The sequence below is a fragment of the Hemitrygon akajei genome, chromosome 7 (genome assembly GCF_048418815.1).
Source record: "Hemitrygon akajei chromosome 7, sHemAka1.3, whole genome shotgun sequence".
In the NCBI taxonomy this organism is placed as follows: domain Eukaryota; kingdom Metazoa; phylum Chordata; class Chondrichthyes; order Myliobatiformes; family Dasyatidae; genus Hemitrygon; species Hemitrygon akajei.
In genome coordinates, this window is record NC_133130.1 from 105,968,856 (window position 1) to 105,984,377 (window position 15,522).

At 43.8% G+C, this 15,522-nt stretch overlaps 1 protein-coding gene across 1 annotated transcript in view; it reads left to right on the forward strand.

The window, feature by feature from the left end:
* Positions 1 to 15,522, forward strand: part of plg (plasminogen) — an 87,035-nt gene that overhangs the window by 56,401 nt on the left and 15,112 nt on the right. Inside the window, exons 16-17 of the mRNA XM_073051618.1 lie at positions 3,973 to 4,110; positions 9,991 to 10,097. Coding sequence (XP_072907719.1) covers positions 3,973 to 4,110; positions 9,991 to 10,097 — 245 coding nt within the window. The remainder of the gene's footprint in view (positions 1 to 3,972; positions 4,111 to 9,990; positions 10,098 to 15,522) is intronic.

Below are 15,522 nucleotides of genomic sequence, written 5' to 3' on the forward strand. Positions count from 1 at the left end.
ATTTTCACTGCAACCTTGAACATCACCTCCAACAAGCATATGGCAGATGTAATTTCACTGGTTCTCCACTCAGCCTTGGATCACCTAGACAATACCCATACCTACAGTATACCATCCTGCTGTTTAATGATTACAGCACACAGCGTTCAACACCATCAAACCTGCAGTATTAATCAAAAAGCTCCAAAACCTAGGCCTCTGTAACTCACTCTGCAACTGGATCCTTGACCAATCACAGTCTTTGCGGATGGGAAATAACATCTCCTTCTGACTGACAAACAACACTGGTGCACCTCAGGAACACATGCTTTAGCCCACTGCTTTACTCTCTCTACACCCACAACTGTGTGGCTAGGCACAGCTAAAACACCATCTATAAATCTGGCAACAACACAACTATTGGCAGAAATTCAGATGGGGACAAGGAGGCATATAGGATTGGGATAGATTGGCTGGTTGAGTGGTGTTGGTATTACAACAACTACCTTGTACTCAACATAGGACCAAGGAACTGATTGTAGACTTCAGGAGGAAGAAGTCAAGGGAACACAAATCCATCCTCGTTGAGCAATCAGCAGTGGAATGGGTGAGCAGTTTCAGGTTCCTGGGTGTCAACATCTCTGACGATCTATCCTGGGCCCAACATACAGATGCAGTTACAAAGAAGGCACAACAGTGGCTATATTTGAAGAAACACTCGCAAATTTCTACAGATGTACTGTTGAGAGCATTCTAACTGGCTGCATCACCGTCTGGTATGGAGAGGACATTGCCACAGGATTAGAAAAAGCTGCAGAGGGTTGTAAACTCAGCCAGCTTCATCATGGGCTCCATCCTCCCCAGCATCCCTGATGCCTTCAAAAGGTGATGCCCCAAAAAGGCAGCATCCATCATTAAAGAACCTCATCACCCAGGACATGCCCTCTTCTCATTGCTCCAATCAGGGAGTAGATACAGGAGCCTGAAGGCACACACTCAATGTTTCAAGAATAGCTTCTTCCCCTCTGCTGTCAGATTTCTGAATAGACATTAAACCTATGAACACTACCTCACTACTTCTTTGCACTACTTATTTAATTATACTTATAATATCTACTTACTGTAATAATTTTACTATTATGTTTTGCAATGTACTGCTGCAGCATAACAACAAATTTCACGACACTTGCCAGTGATATTAAACCTAATTTTGATTCTGATTCTGTAAACTTGAAGGTGTTGGGAGCAAAATACAGGGGGAGGATGTCAGAGGCAGGTCTTTTACACAGAGTGGTAGGCGCATGGACACACTGCCAGGGGTGGTGATAGAGGCAAATGCACATTGATGAAAGCTAAATGGAGAGCTATGTCGAGAGGGAAGCATTAGATTGATCTTGGAATAGGATGAAGTGTCAGCTCAACATCGTGGACTAAAGGGTCTGCACTGTCCTGCACTGTTCTATTTTCTATGTTCTGTTACACATCTCAAAGAATTTGAAAAAAGCCATTAACATTGTCTTGGCAACATGTGCAAGGAGGTTAAGCAAACTACTGTCAGTGCCCTCTCCCAGTATCCATAGTGATGAGGCCCTACCAAGAGTAGCTAAGGTCACTGGCGCGCCCAACACCAAACTTCCAAAACAAATGTTCTATTCCAAACTCTGTCCTAGTAGAAGAACACCAAAGACAGAGGCTCAAGGATCTCAAAATTCCTTGAAGAAAGGCAACATCCCAATGACTTTTGGGGAATCCAAGTCGTCAGGTTAACATGAGGTACAGGTATAATGTGAAACTTACTTGCAGTAGTGTCACAGGAACATAGGTACAGACAATAAGACTATAAGACATAGGAGCAGAATGAGACTATTCAGCCCATCACGGCTGCTCCACCATTCCATTGCGGCTGATTTATTATCCCTCTCAATTCCATTCTCCTTCCTTCTCCCCATGACCTTTAATGCCTTTGCTAATCAAGAACCAACCAGCCTCAGTTTAAATATACCCAATGACTTGGACTCCACAGCATCTGTGGCAAAGAATTCCACAGATTCACCATCCTCTGGCCAAAGAGATTCCTCCTCATCCTTGTAAAATCTGTCATCTCAGACAACCTACAAAATATCAATTGTACATAAATTTCTTCCATAGAGTGAAAAAAGACCATGAAAAAAAAAGGCACAATCAAAACCAAATTCCATGTAGTGCAATAGATGGTCCATCATATTCCATTGCTATGGTGGGGTTAGGGTGGTGTAGGCCAGTTCATCAAACTCATGGTTATAAGTAAGTAGCTGCTCCTGGAGCAGGACCACAAGCTCCAACCCTAATGGTAGCTGTGAGAAAGCGGCATATGGTGGGGAATCTTAGATGATAGAAGGTGATTTCTCGAGGCAGAACCTCCTGTCAATGGTGGTGGGTATGGGGACAGTGCCCGTGATGGACTGGGCTGTGGCCAGAGTTCTCCACAGCCTCTTGCGTTCCTGTACATTGGAGATGCTATACCAGGCCATGATGCAACCAGTCAGGGTACCTTCTGCAGTGCATTGGTAGAAGTTTGTTACAGTGTTTGGAGGCATGCCAAATCTTCCTCAAGCTCGTAAGGAAGTGGAGAAGATGGGTTTTGAGGACTTTGAGGCCATGCACTGGATGCACATAAAAAGTCTGCATGAGCAGTGGAGGGAGTCGAGCATGCCACCAGCTCCTCTCTCATATATTTCCTGCCCCACCTGCCATTCTCCAGCTGGTCCAGACTCCACTGCAAGTCATCATGGTCTTCCTCGCTGTCCACTACAACCCCAATCTTGGTGTCATCCACAAACTTGCTGATCCAGTTAACCACATTACCATCCTGATTGTTGCCATTGATGACAAACAACAAAGGACCCAGCACTGATCCCTGCAGCACTCCACTAGTCACTGGCCTCCAGGCAGAGAGGCAACTATCTACTTCCACTCTCTGGCTTCTCCCACAAAGCCAATGTCTAATCCAATTTATTACTTCATCTTGAATGCCAATTTACTACTTTTACTTGACCAACCTCCCATGCAGGACCTTGCCAAATGCCTTGCTAAAGTCCAGGTAGGTAACATCCACTGCCTTGCCTTCAGCAGTCCTGGTAACTTCCTCACAAAACTCTCTAAGACTGGTTAGACATGACCTACCATGCACAAAGCCATGCTGGCTATCCTTAATTAGTCCATGTTCATCTAAATACTCATGTATCCAGTCCCTTAGAATACCTTCCAACAACTTATCCTCTCACCAGCCTATAATAAACTGGTTTATTTTTAGAGCAACATTGGCTCTCCTTCAGCACATCACCTGTCACTAAGGATGATTTAAATATCTCTCCTAGGGATTTCTGCTCTGGCCTCCCAAAGGACCTAAGGGACCACCTTGTCAGGCCCTGGGGATTTGTCCACCCTAATTCTACCTCAAGATGGCGAACACCTCCTCCTCTGTAATCTGTATGAAGTCCATGATGTTGATGTGGTTTTGCAAAAAATGTATTTAAGACCTTCCCCATCTCTTTGGCTCGATGTTTGGATTACCATTCTGGTCTTCCAGAGTCTAATTTTGCTCTTAATATGTCTCTAGAATCTCTGAGGATACTCCTCCACCTTGTCTGCTAAAGCAACCTCATGCCTTCTTTTTCCCCTCCTAATTTCTTTCTTGTATCCATAAGAACCTCCTGTGATGGACGGGGCTATATCCACCACTTTTCGTAGGCTTTTCTGTTCATGGATTCCACAAAAGCTGGTTGGAAGTATGTCATTTACAGACTCTCTCCCAAAACCTCTTCACACTAATTCTCTCCCCTCACTTAAGATGCTCCAACCTCATTTTCTGAGCTTTGCTCCTAATATTTCATTAACTTTGCTAATGAAATACCACAGGACGTATTACTTTGTTAAAGAGCGAATGTAAATAAATTATTTTTTTCTGCTTAAAAGACAGAGACAAAATATTGATAGCTACTTCTATCACTTCAGGTTATATGGACCTTCAGCTCTCAAAGTCTTCCTTGGAATACACAGAGAGAGCGCCAGAGAATCATCAAGACAAATAAGAGATGTTGAACAAATTTATGCTCATCGCCGGACTGATCTTGCCTTGTTAAAGCTCCAAAGGTATATATTTTCATTTTCTTAAGTATTTCCTCAAGATTTTCTTAAAGAATTCTTAAAGCCATGGAAAAGACTTGATGAACGGAATGGTCTAATTCTGCTCCTATGCCCTTGGGTCTCATGGACTTTCAAGTCAACTTTTAAGTTTATTACCATATGCACAAGTATATGTATGGACGGGTGGAATGACAATCTTACTGGCAGCAACATCGCACAGACACAGTATCATATAAGCAGCTTCCCAGTGAAAAAAATAGAATAAACATCTGGGAGTACAGTTAGACGAGAAGCTAGACTGGACTGCCAACACAGATGCCTTGTGCAGGAAGGCACAGAGTCGACTGTACTTCCTAAGAAGGTTGGCGTCATTCAATGTCTGTAGTGAAATGCTGAGGATGTTCTATAGGTCAGTTGTGGAGAGCGCCCTCTTCTTTGTGGTGGCGTGTTGGGGAGGAAGCATTAAGAAGAGGGACGCCTCACGTCTTAATAAGCTGGTAAGGAAGGCGGGCTCTGTCGTGGGCAAAGTACTGGAGAGTTTAACATCGGTAGCTGAGCGAAGGGCGCTGAGTAGACTACGGTCAATTATGGATAACTCTGAACATCCTCTACATAGCACCATCCAGAGACAGAGAAGCAGTTTCAGCGACAGGTTACTATCGATGCAATGCTCCTCAGACAGGATGAAGAGGTCAATACTCCTCAATGCCATTAGGCTTTACAATTCTACCGCCAGGACTTAAGAACTTTTTAAAAGCTATTATTAATGCTTTTTGAGATAGTGATTTAGATGCATATCATATTTTTTTACTGAGTTAAGTATTGTATGTAATTAGTTTTGCTACAACAAGTGTATGGGACATTGGAAAAAAAGTTGAATTTCCCCATGGGGATGAATAAAGTATCTATCTATCTATCTATAGACAATTTTTGCAAGAAAGAATAATAAATGCCCACTTTAATGCAAGGTGACCAAAGAGGTAACAGCAGTGATTAGGGTTGTGCAGGTTGTTCTAAGAAACAAATGATTGAAGGGAAGTAGCATCACTCTAACCCCAAGCAGTAGCCATTTCCAACAAGGGAGTCTGCAACCTCCTTCCCTCAATATTTAAGTCGCCGTTGACTCAACTGTTGGATCAGACTCTTTAACTCTTAGATTAATACGTTTAATTGATATTTTGTTTTCAGTGTAACATTTAATTATTTGCTTCTATTTTAAGTAGTTCTTATACACTGTACATGCAACGGTTTATCATGCTTCCTTTTGCAGAGTACTGTAGTAATTTTATGTGTTGCATTGTATTGCTGCCTCAAGAAAAACAGGTTTCATGATAGATATGAGTGATAGCAAACCTGATTCTGATATGGGTCTCTATTGTGGACTGAGAGTGAAGTGAATATTAATTATCACTTATCATCCTCTACCTAACATTGTAGACATCTTGCAGGTGGCTAATTTATTGATTGAGGATTTGTGAATCAAAGTACAAGGATTCCCTTGAGGACAGATTTCTTTAGCTGGAGGGTGGTGAATGTGTGGAATTCATTGCCACAGATGCCTTTAGAGACCAAGTCTCTGGGTATATTTGAATCAGAGATTGATAGGCAGTGTATTAGTAAGGGTATGAAAGGTTACGGGGAAAAGGCAGGACAAGAGTCTTGAAGGCTTTGTTGTCATTTGACCTGCTGAAGAATCTGGAGTTGGTGGGGAAAGATCCATGTGGGTACCAACAACTCAGGAAAAAGGTTCTGCAGAGTGAATTTGAGCAACTGGGGACTAAACTAAAATGCAGAACTAAAAAAGGTAAAAAACTTTGGATGCAACACAAGTGAATCTGCAGATGCTGGAAATAAATAAAAACACAAAATGCTGGCAGAACTCAGCAGGCCAGACAGCATCTATGGGAGGAGGTAGTGACGACTTTTCAGCCGAAATGAAGGGTTTCGGCCCAAAACATTGTCACTACCTCCTCCCACAGATGCTGTTTGGCCTGCTGAGTTCTGCCAGCATTTTGTGTTTTAATAAACTTTGGATTGTTACTTTAGCCACGTGCAATTTGGCACAGAGTAAGTAAGACCAAAGAATTAATTATGTGGCTCAAAGATTGGTGTGGGAGAAGAAAAACTGAATTTGTGGGACATTAGCACCAGTATTGGGGAAGGAGGGAGCTGTTCCGATGGGAAGGGCTCCACTTGAACCATGCTGGGACTAGGGTCCTGACTGTGAATGGGGTTTTATCAAACTGAATTGTGGGGGGGGGGGGGTGTGGTTGGATTCAACAGCGTGGAAAAGTGAGGATAAAGTAAAAGGGAAGGAGAGTGCAGGAGAGGTTATTGAATAAAAAAAGAAGACAAAGACATTAGGAAAAATTTTACTTCCGATAACTTTAGAGACAAAATTGAAAAGGTTGATGAATACAGGACTGAAGGTGTTATATCTAAATGCACATAATATGTGGAATAAGGTAGATGATCTTGTAGCACAGTTCGAGACTGACAGATTATGACATTGTGGGCATCACTGAGTTGTGGCTGAAAGAAGTAACAGTAGGGAGCTTAACGTCCAAGGATACACATCGTATCGATGGATAGGCAGGATGGCAGAGGTGGGGGGCTCTGTTGGTAAAAAATTAAATCAAACCCTAAGAGAGAAGTAACAGGATCAGAAGATGGAGAATCATTGTGAGTAGAGTAAAGAAACTGCAAGAGTAAAAGCACCTGGACGGGAGTTATATACAGGCCTCCAAACTGTATGCCAGGATGTGGGGTACAAACCCAAAGGAAGATAAAAAAGGCATGTCAAAAGGGCAATGTTACGATAGTCATGGAGATTTCAATGTGCAGGTAGATTGGGGAAACAGGTTGGTTTGGATCCCAAGAGAAGCACTTTATAGCAAGCTTATGAGATAGCTTTTAAGGCAGCTTGTGGCTGAGCCCACTAGAGAAAAGGTAATTCTGGTCTGGGTACTGTGTAATAAACCAGACTTCATTAGGAAGCTTAAGGTAAAGGAACCCTTAGGAGCCAGTAATCATTACATGATGGAATTTATCCTGTAGTTTTAGCGGGAGAAGATGTATCAGTATTACAATAGAGTAAATGGAATTCCACAGGCATGAGAAAGGAACTGACCGAAGTTTATTGGAAAAGGACAACAGCAGGGATGATGGCAGAGCAACAATAGCTAGTTTTTGTGAGCAATGCAGAAGATGCAGTATCAGTTCAGTCCAAAGAAGAAGAAGCATTCAAAATGGAGAGTGATGCAACTGTGGCTGACAAGGGATGTTAAAGGCAGCATAAAAACAAAAGTGAGGGTAGGTTGGAGGACTGGGATGTTTTTAAAAACCACCAGAAGGCAATTAAAAAGCAATAAGGAGGGAGAAGATGAGATATAAAGGTAAGCTAGTTAATAACATAAGGAGATAACATTTTAATATATTTTCAATATATTGCAATATATAAAAAGTAAAAGAGAGTCAAGAGTGGATATCTTACCATTGCAAAATGACGCTGGAGAGGTACAAGGAATTGACGGATAAACTGAGAAAGTATTTTGTGTCAGTCTTCTGTCATGGTCCGGTCCGTGAAATCTGCATTCCGGTTCACGGTCCGGTCCATGTTCCTTATTCCAGGTTTTCTGGTTTTCCCCAGTTTCTGTTGAGACAGTTGATTCTTGTTTGGGCTGGCCTCATAAATAGCTTCAGGATTCAGCCTCTGACTGCTGGATTGTTCCTGTCCAAACCCCTTGTTTGTGTCCCTTCTCTTCACCTTCCTGCCTGGAGCCTTGCCACTTCCTGGAGCCTCGCCTCGCCTTGCCTCGCCCTGCCTCGCCCTGCCTCTGCCTCTGCCTGGAGCCTTGCCCTATTTGGAACTGTCTGTGTCCACGCCTTCACAAGGTAGGTCCGGCCATTTGCCGCTACCTAGTTGGGCTAACTAACTGTCTACCTAACTGTCTCGTTGTGTTCAGCGTTCTGAGTAATGAGTCCCGGCCCTACGTCCTGTACCCAAGGAGGGGTTCCGGCTCGGTGTTCTATGTTCCTGTCTCTCCCTCGACCCAGGCTCTGTGCTCTGCGTTCCTGTTTCTCCCTCAACCAAGGCTTTGCGTTCCTGTCTCTTCCTTGACCAAGTTAAGGCTTTGGGGTCTCATCCAGTCCTAGTCACGTCCAAGGTCCTTGTCCTGTCCTAGCCAAGTTCTCGTCATGTCCATGTGCCTCGCCCAGCACAGGAGTACCTTGCCCAGCCTGGTCTGGGATTCCCTCGTCCTGTGCTAGGGTTCCTCTGTCCCATCCAGGAGTCTCACATCCAGTCCTGTTGCCTCTCCTCGCCCTGTAACCTTGTCATGTCCTCGCCTGGTTCTGGGGTCCGAGCCCGAGTCAAGACCCAAGTTCTGGATCCTTGTCCAGACTCTGGCTCAGAGTACAGGCCCTGGCTCCTAGTCCCCAGTTCCATGTTCTAGTTCCCTATCTTAGGCAGGTCCTAGCCCAGGCCTGGAGTCCTTGTCTTATTTGGGGCTGGTGTCATGTCCAGCGTCCTTTCTTCCTCTCTTCCCTTGCTTCCTTCTCTCACCTAGTCCTGTTCCTGGTAGGTCAGTGTCTGTGTCTTGCTTTTGGGTCCACTCCCAATGCCTCCCCCATATGACACCTTCACTGTGAAAGACACTAGTAGTTTGCCAGAAGTTCAAGCGTGTTGGGAGTACAAAGAAATTGTAGTTGCTGTTCATGAAGGGAAGGTGCTTGGGAAATTGATAGGTCTGAAGGTAGATCAGTTACCTGGACCAGATAGACTATACCCCAGGGTTCTGAAAGAGGGAGCTGAAGAGATTGTGAAATTGTGATTTTTTTTTTAAGAATCACTGGATTCTGAGTTGGTTCCAGAGGACTGGAAAATTGCAAATATCACTCCATTCTTTAAGGAGGGAGGAAGAGTTATCCTGTCCAGTGGTTGGTAAGATCTTGGAGTCCATTACTAAGAATGAGGCTTCAGTGTACTTGAAGGTACATTATAAAATAGGCTAAAGTCAGCATGGTTTCCTTTAGGGGAAATCTTTGAGGAAATAACAGGCAGGATAGATGAAGGAGAGTTAGTGGATGTTGTTTACTTGGATTATCAAAAAGCCTTTGACAAGGTGCTGCACATCAAACTGCTAAAAAAGGTAAGAGCCCATGCTACTGCAGGAAAAATACCATCATAGACAGAAGATTGGCAAGAGGCAAAGAGTGGGAATAAAGGGGGCTTTTTCTAGTTGGTTGCCAGTGATTAGCAGTGTTCTTCGGAAGACAATTGAGTCCGCTTCCTATCACATAGATATGTCAGTGATTTCAATAATGGAATTGATGGCTTTCTGATCAAATTTGCAGATGATACAATGAAAGGTGGAGGGGCAAGTAGTGTTGAGGAAGCAGGGAGTCTGCAAAAGGACTTAGACAGATTTGAAGAATTGGCAAAGAAGTGGCAGATGGAATACAGTATCAGGAAGTGTATAGATATGCATTATATAGTCATACTATTTCTTAGTCGAAGAAATAGAAGTGTAGTCTATTTACTAAACTCAGAAATCGGGGGTGCAAATTGACTTGAGAGTCCTTGTGCAGGATTTCCTTAGGGTTAGCTTGTAGGTTAAGTCAGTGGTGAATCAATGGAATTCATTGCCACAGAAGGCTGTGAAAGCCAAGTCATTGGGTATATTTAAAATAGAGGTTGATAGATTCTTGATTTGTAAAGGTGTCAAAGGTTATAGGGAGAAGAGAGGAGAGTGGGGTTGCAAGGGACAATAAATCAGCTAATATTGAATGTTGGAGCAGACTTGATAGTTTGAATAGCCAAATTCTGCTCCTTTATCTCTGTGTTATATTCCTTATGTTTACCCAAAGTGCATCTTTTGATTTCAGGCCGGCGGTCGTGAACGACAAGGTTGGAATAATCTGCCTGCCGGAATCGGGTTTTATATTATCGAGTGGAGTGGAATGCTACGTTACAGGTTGGGGTGATACACAAGGTACGTTGGCGTACTGTATGCATATTTGAGTCCTTTGAGTCAAGCAGGCTGGAGAGCCACAATTCCAGGAGAGGAAGATCTGCAAACTTGGACAACTGTCCCACTGGCACTGGACCCACTTGACACCATATGCACAGGACACATCCATTCCATTATCACTAAAACTATTCCCAGTGCTATTCTACCAAATGTCCCAAATGCCACTAGACCAAAGGAGTCCTGGGAGAGCTGATGGGCAGGTGAAATTGTAAGGTTATGGGGAAATAACAAAAGTGGGGAAGAAACTGATAGACTTGTTATGCTGGTAGCCAGCATGAACTTGAGGGGTTGAATGGCCTCCCTCAGCATTGGAGTAAGTCATTCACCAAGACCCTGTGGCCATCTCGGAAGCTGCCAGTAAAGTAATGCCGTCTTGTAGAACATACACTCAGTGCCCATTAGGTACATTAGGTACCTCCTGAGTGTATGTTTGTGGTCTTCTGCTGCTGTAGCCCATCCACATCGAGGATCAACGTGTTGTTCATTCACAAATGCTCTTCTGCACATCACAGTTATAATGCGCACACATCTGAGTTGCTGTCACCTTCCTGTCAGTTTGGACCTGTCCTCTGAGTTTGCTCGTTTACAGGACATTTTCACCCACAGAACTGCTGTTCACTGGATGGGTTTTCTTGCACCGTTTTCTATAAACTCTAGAGACTGTTATATGTGAAAATTCCCAGGAAATCAGCAGTTTCTGAGGTACCACCAACAATCATTCCAGGATCAAAGATCACATTTCTTCCCCATTCTGATGTTTGGTCTGAACATGCTTTTATGTATTGAGTTGCTGCCACATGATCGTCTGATTGGATATTTGCATTAATGAGCAGGTGTAGATGTGTACAAGTGTACCTAATAAAGTGGCCATTAAATCTAGAATATTATGGCACAGTACATTGGCCCATGACATTGTGCTCTCCCGCAGAGTCCTCCATTTTTCCTTTATCCACGTGCCTATCCAAGAGTCTCTTAAATGTTCCTAATGTATCTGCCTCTACCAATACCCCTGGCAGTGTGTTCAATGCACCCATTGCCCTCTGTGTGGAAAACAAACCTTCCTCTCACATCTCTTCTATACTTTCCTCCAATTACCTTAAAATTATGCAATCTCATATTAGCCATTTCTGTTTTGGGAAAAGGCATTGGCTGTTAATTGTCTTGTAAACTTCTCTGTAGTCACCTGTCATCCTGTTCCATTCCAAATGAATTTTATATGGGTTTTATAGAACTGCAACATTACCTCACAGTTCCCCCAACTAATGAAGGCAAACACACCGTATGCATCAACTTGCACACCAGCTTCAGCAAAAGTGCCCAGCCATTTACTACAGTCACTCTGCTTGACAGGTGAGAGTTGTGACTGTGAAACAATGAGAGTGAGAATCAGAATCAAGTTTATTACATCCCGCATGAGTCGTGAAATTTGTTAACTTAGCAACAGCAGTTCAATACAATACATGATAATATAGAAACAAATAAATACATTACAGAGAAAATATATATGTTGAATAAATTAAAAATAATGCAAAAACAGAAATAATACATATTTTTAAAAAATTAGGTAGTGTTCACGGGTTCAATGTCCATTTAGGAATCGTATGGCAGAGGGAAAGAAGCTGTTTCTGAATCGCTGAGTGTGTGTCTTCAGGCTTCTGCACCTTCTTCCTCCTTCCTGACAGTAACAATGAGAAGAGGGCATGCCCTGTGTGATGGGAATTATTAGCAGTGGACATTGTCTTTCTGAGGCACCACTCCTTGAGGATGTCTTGGGTACTATGGAGGCTAGTACCCAAGATGGAGCTGGCTAATTTTACTACTCTCTGTAACTTCTTTTGCTCCTGTGCAGTAGCCCCTACCCCCATGCCAGACAGTGAAGCAGCCTGGCAGAATGTTCTCCATGGTACATCTATCAAGGTTTTGAGGGTTTCAGTTGACAAACCAAATCCCTTCAAACTCCTAATGAAATATAGCCACTGCTTTGCGTCCTGACGAGGGGTCTCGGCCCGAAACGTCGACAGTGCCTCTCCTTATAGATGCTGCCTGGCCTGCTTTTGTGTGTGTTGTTTGAATTTCCAGCATCTGTAGATTTCCTCATGTTTGCCTTGCTTTTTTTATAGCTGCATTAATTTGTAGGGACCAGGTTAGATCCTCAGAGATCTTGACACCTTGGAATTTGAAAGTGCTCACTCTCCCCACTTCTGATCCCTCTGAGGATTGGATTGTGTTCCCTCTGTCTTAACCTTCCTGACACTGCGTGCAAGATTGTTACTATGACACCACTCAACTAATGGGTATATCTCACTCCTGTACACCCTCATCTCCATCTGAGATTTTACCAACAATGGTTGTATCATCAGCAATTTATAGATGATATTTGAGCTATGCCTAGCCACACAGTCATGTGTATATAGAGAGTAGAGCGGTGGGCTAAGCACACACCCCTGAGGTGCACCAGTGTTGATCCTCAGTGAGGAGGAGATATCACCAATCTGCACAGATCGTGGTCTTCTGGTTAGGAAGTCGAGGATCCAATTGCAGAGGAAGGTACAGAGGCCCAGGTTCTGCAACTTCTCAATCAGGATTGTGGGAATGATGGTATTAAATGCTGAGCTATTTTACTTTGGGACTTTATTCCCTGGAGTGTAGAAGAATGAGGGGAGATTTGATAGAAGTATGGGTATAGATAGAGTGAATGCAAGCAGGCTTTTTCCACTGAGGCTAGGGGAGAAAAAAAACCCAGAGGACATGGGTTAAGGGTGCTGGGGGAAAAGTTTAAAGGGAACATTAGGGGGAGCTTCTTCACACAGAGAGTGGTGGGAGTGTGGAATGAGCTGCCAGATGAAGTTGTATATGTGGGCTCACTTTTAACATTTAAGAAAAACTTGGACAGGTACATGGATGAGAGGGGTTTGGAGGGATATGGTCCAGGTGCAGGTCAGTGGGACTAGGCAGAAAAATGGTTCAGCACAGCCAAGAAGGGCCAAAAGGCCTGTTTCTGTGCTGTAATTTTCTATGGTTCTATAATCGACAAACAGCATCCTGACATAGGTGTTTGTATTGTCCAGGCTGTGTGAAGAGCCATTGAGATTGTGTCTGCTGTAGACCTATTGTAGTGATAGGCAAATTGCAGTGGGTCCAGGTCCTTGCTGAGGCGGAAGTTGATTCTAGCCATGAGCAACCTGTCAAAGCACAAATTCACTGTAGATGTGAATGCTGTTGGGTGATAGTCATTAAGGCAGTTCACACTACTCTTGGGCACTGGTATAATTGTTGCCTTTTTGAAGCAAGTGGGAACTTCTGCCCATAGCAGTGAGAGGTTTAAAATGTCCTTGAATACACCCGCTAGTTGGTTGGCACAGGTTTTCAGAGCCTTACCAGGTACTCCGTCAGGGCCTGCCACCTTGCGAGGGTTCACTCTCTTTAAAGACAGTCTAACATCTGCCTCTGAGACTGAAATCACAGGATTACTGGTTGCACTAAGGATCTTCACAGCTGTACTTATATATTCCCTTTCAAAGCGTGCATAGAAGGTGTTGAGTTCATCTGGTAGTGAAGCATCGCTGCCATTCATGCTATTGGGTTTCGCTTTGTAGGAAGTAATGTCTTGCAAACCCTGCCAGAGTTGACGTGCATCCGACGTCACCTGCAAACTCAGTTGGAATTGTCTTTTTGCCCTTGCAATAAACAGCCCTCCGCAAATCATGTCTAGTTTTCCTGTACAACCTGGGTCACCAGACTTAAATGCCACAGATCTCACTGTCAGCAGATGACAAAGCCCCCTGGTTCATCCACAGCTTTTAGTTTGGGAATGTACAGAAAGTTTTCATCGGCACACATTCATCCACACAGGTTTTAATAAAGTCAGTAACAACTACAGCACACTCATCCAGGTTCGAAGATGAATCCCTGAATACAGTCCAGTCCACCGATTGAAAGCAGTCCTGTAGGTGCTCCTGTGCTTCCCTTGTCCAAACCTTCTTGGTCCTCATTGCTGGTGCTGCAGTCTTCAGTCTCTGCCTATACTCAGGGGGTAGAAGTGCAGCCAGGTGATCAGACTTCCCGAAGTGAGGCTTGGTCTCAATGAGATCGAATTGAGCAACAATCTCGTTCTGGGGTCTCCTCCATTGTGGTTATAGGAATTGGCTCTGGCACTGCTGCAAGTGCCTCTGGCCATTCTGGACACCTTTCTTCTCTAACAATTGACTGGGTGCCTGGGCAGCCTTGCAGCACCTGGTTCATTGCTTTCTGCCAGAGTGCAGGCGCAGATGCTACTCCAAAAATTCAAGTCTGGCAACCCAGACCTGTACCAGAAAACCAGGTATGATTTGCAGAGCGCTATTTCAAGGACAAAGGGACAATTTTGAATAAGGTTGGAGGCGATATCAAATGCACAGCAACTCTGGCAGGGTCTGCAAGACATTACTTCCTACAAAGCAAAACCCAATAGTATGAATGGCAGCGATGCTTCACTACCAGATGAACTCAACACCTTCTATGCTCGCTTTGAAAGGGAGAACACAATTACAGCTGTGAAGATCCCTACTGCACCTGATGACCCTGTGATCTCTGTCTCAGAGACCGATGTTAGACTGTCTTTAACCCTCACAAGGCAGAAGGTCCTGACGGAGTACCTGGTAAGGCTCTAATAACCTGTGCCAACCAACTGGTGGGAGTATTCAAAGACATTTTCAACCTCTCACTGCTACAGACATACCATCATTCCCACAGTTCTAATTGAGAAGTTACAGAACCTGGGCCTCTGTACCTCCTTCTGTAATTGGATCCTCGACTTCTTAACTGGAAGACCACAGTCTGTGTGGATTGGTGATAACATATCCTCTTCACTGATGATCAACACTGGTGCACCTCAGGAGTGTGTGCTTAGCCCATGGTTCTACTCTCGATATACACATGACTGTGTGGCTAGGCATAGCTCAAATACCGTCTACAAATTTTTTGGTAGAATCTCAAGTGGTGACGAGAGGGTGTGCAGGAGTGAGATACTTTATACTTTATACTTACCAAACAATTGATACTAAAGCGTATAATCATCACAGCGATATTTGATTCTGCGCTTCGCGCTCTCTGGAGTACAAATCAAAGTAAATATAATAAAAATTTAAATTATAAAATCATAATTAGAAAATAGAAAAGGGAAAGTAAGGTCGTGCAAGACAGGTCAAGATATTTGGAAGGTACGGCCCAGATCCGGGTCAGGATACGTTCAGCAGTCTTATCACAGTTGGAAAGAAGCTGTTCCCAAATCTGGCCGTACAAATCTTCAAGCTCCTGAACCTTCTCCCAGAGGGAAGAGGGACAAAAAGTGTGTTGGCTGGGTGGGTCGTGTCCTTGATTATCCTGGCAGCACTGCTCCAACAGCGTG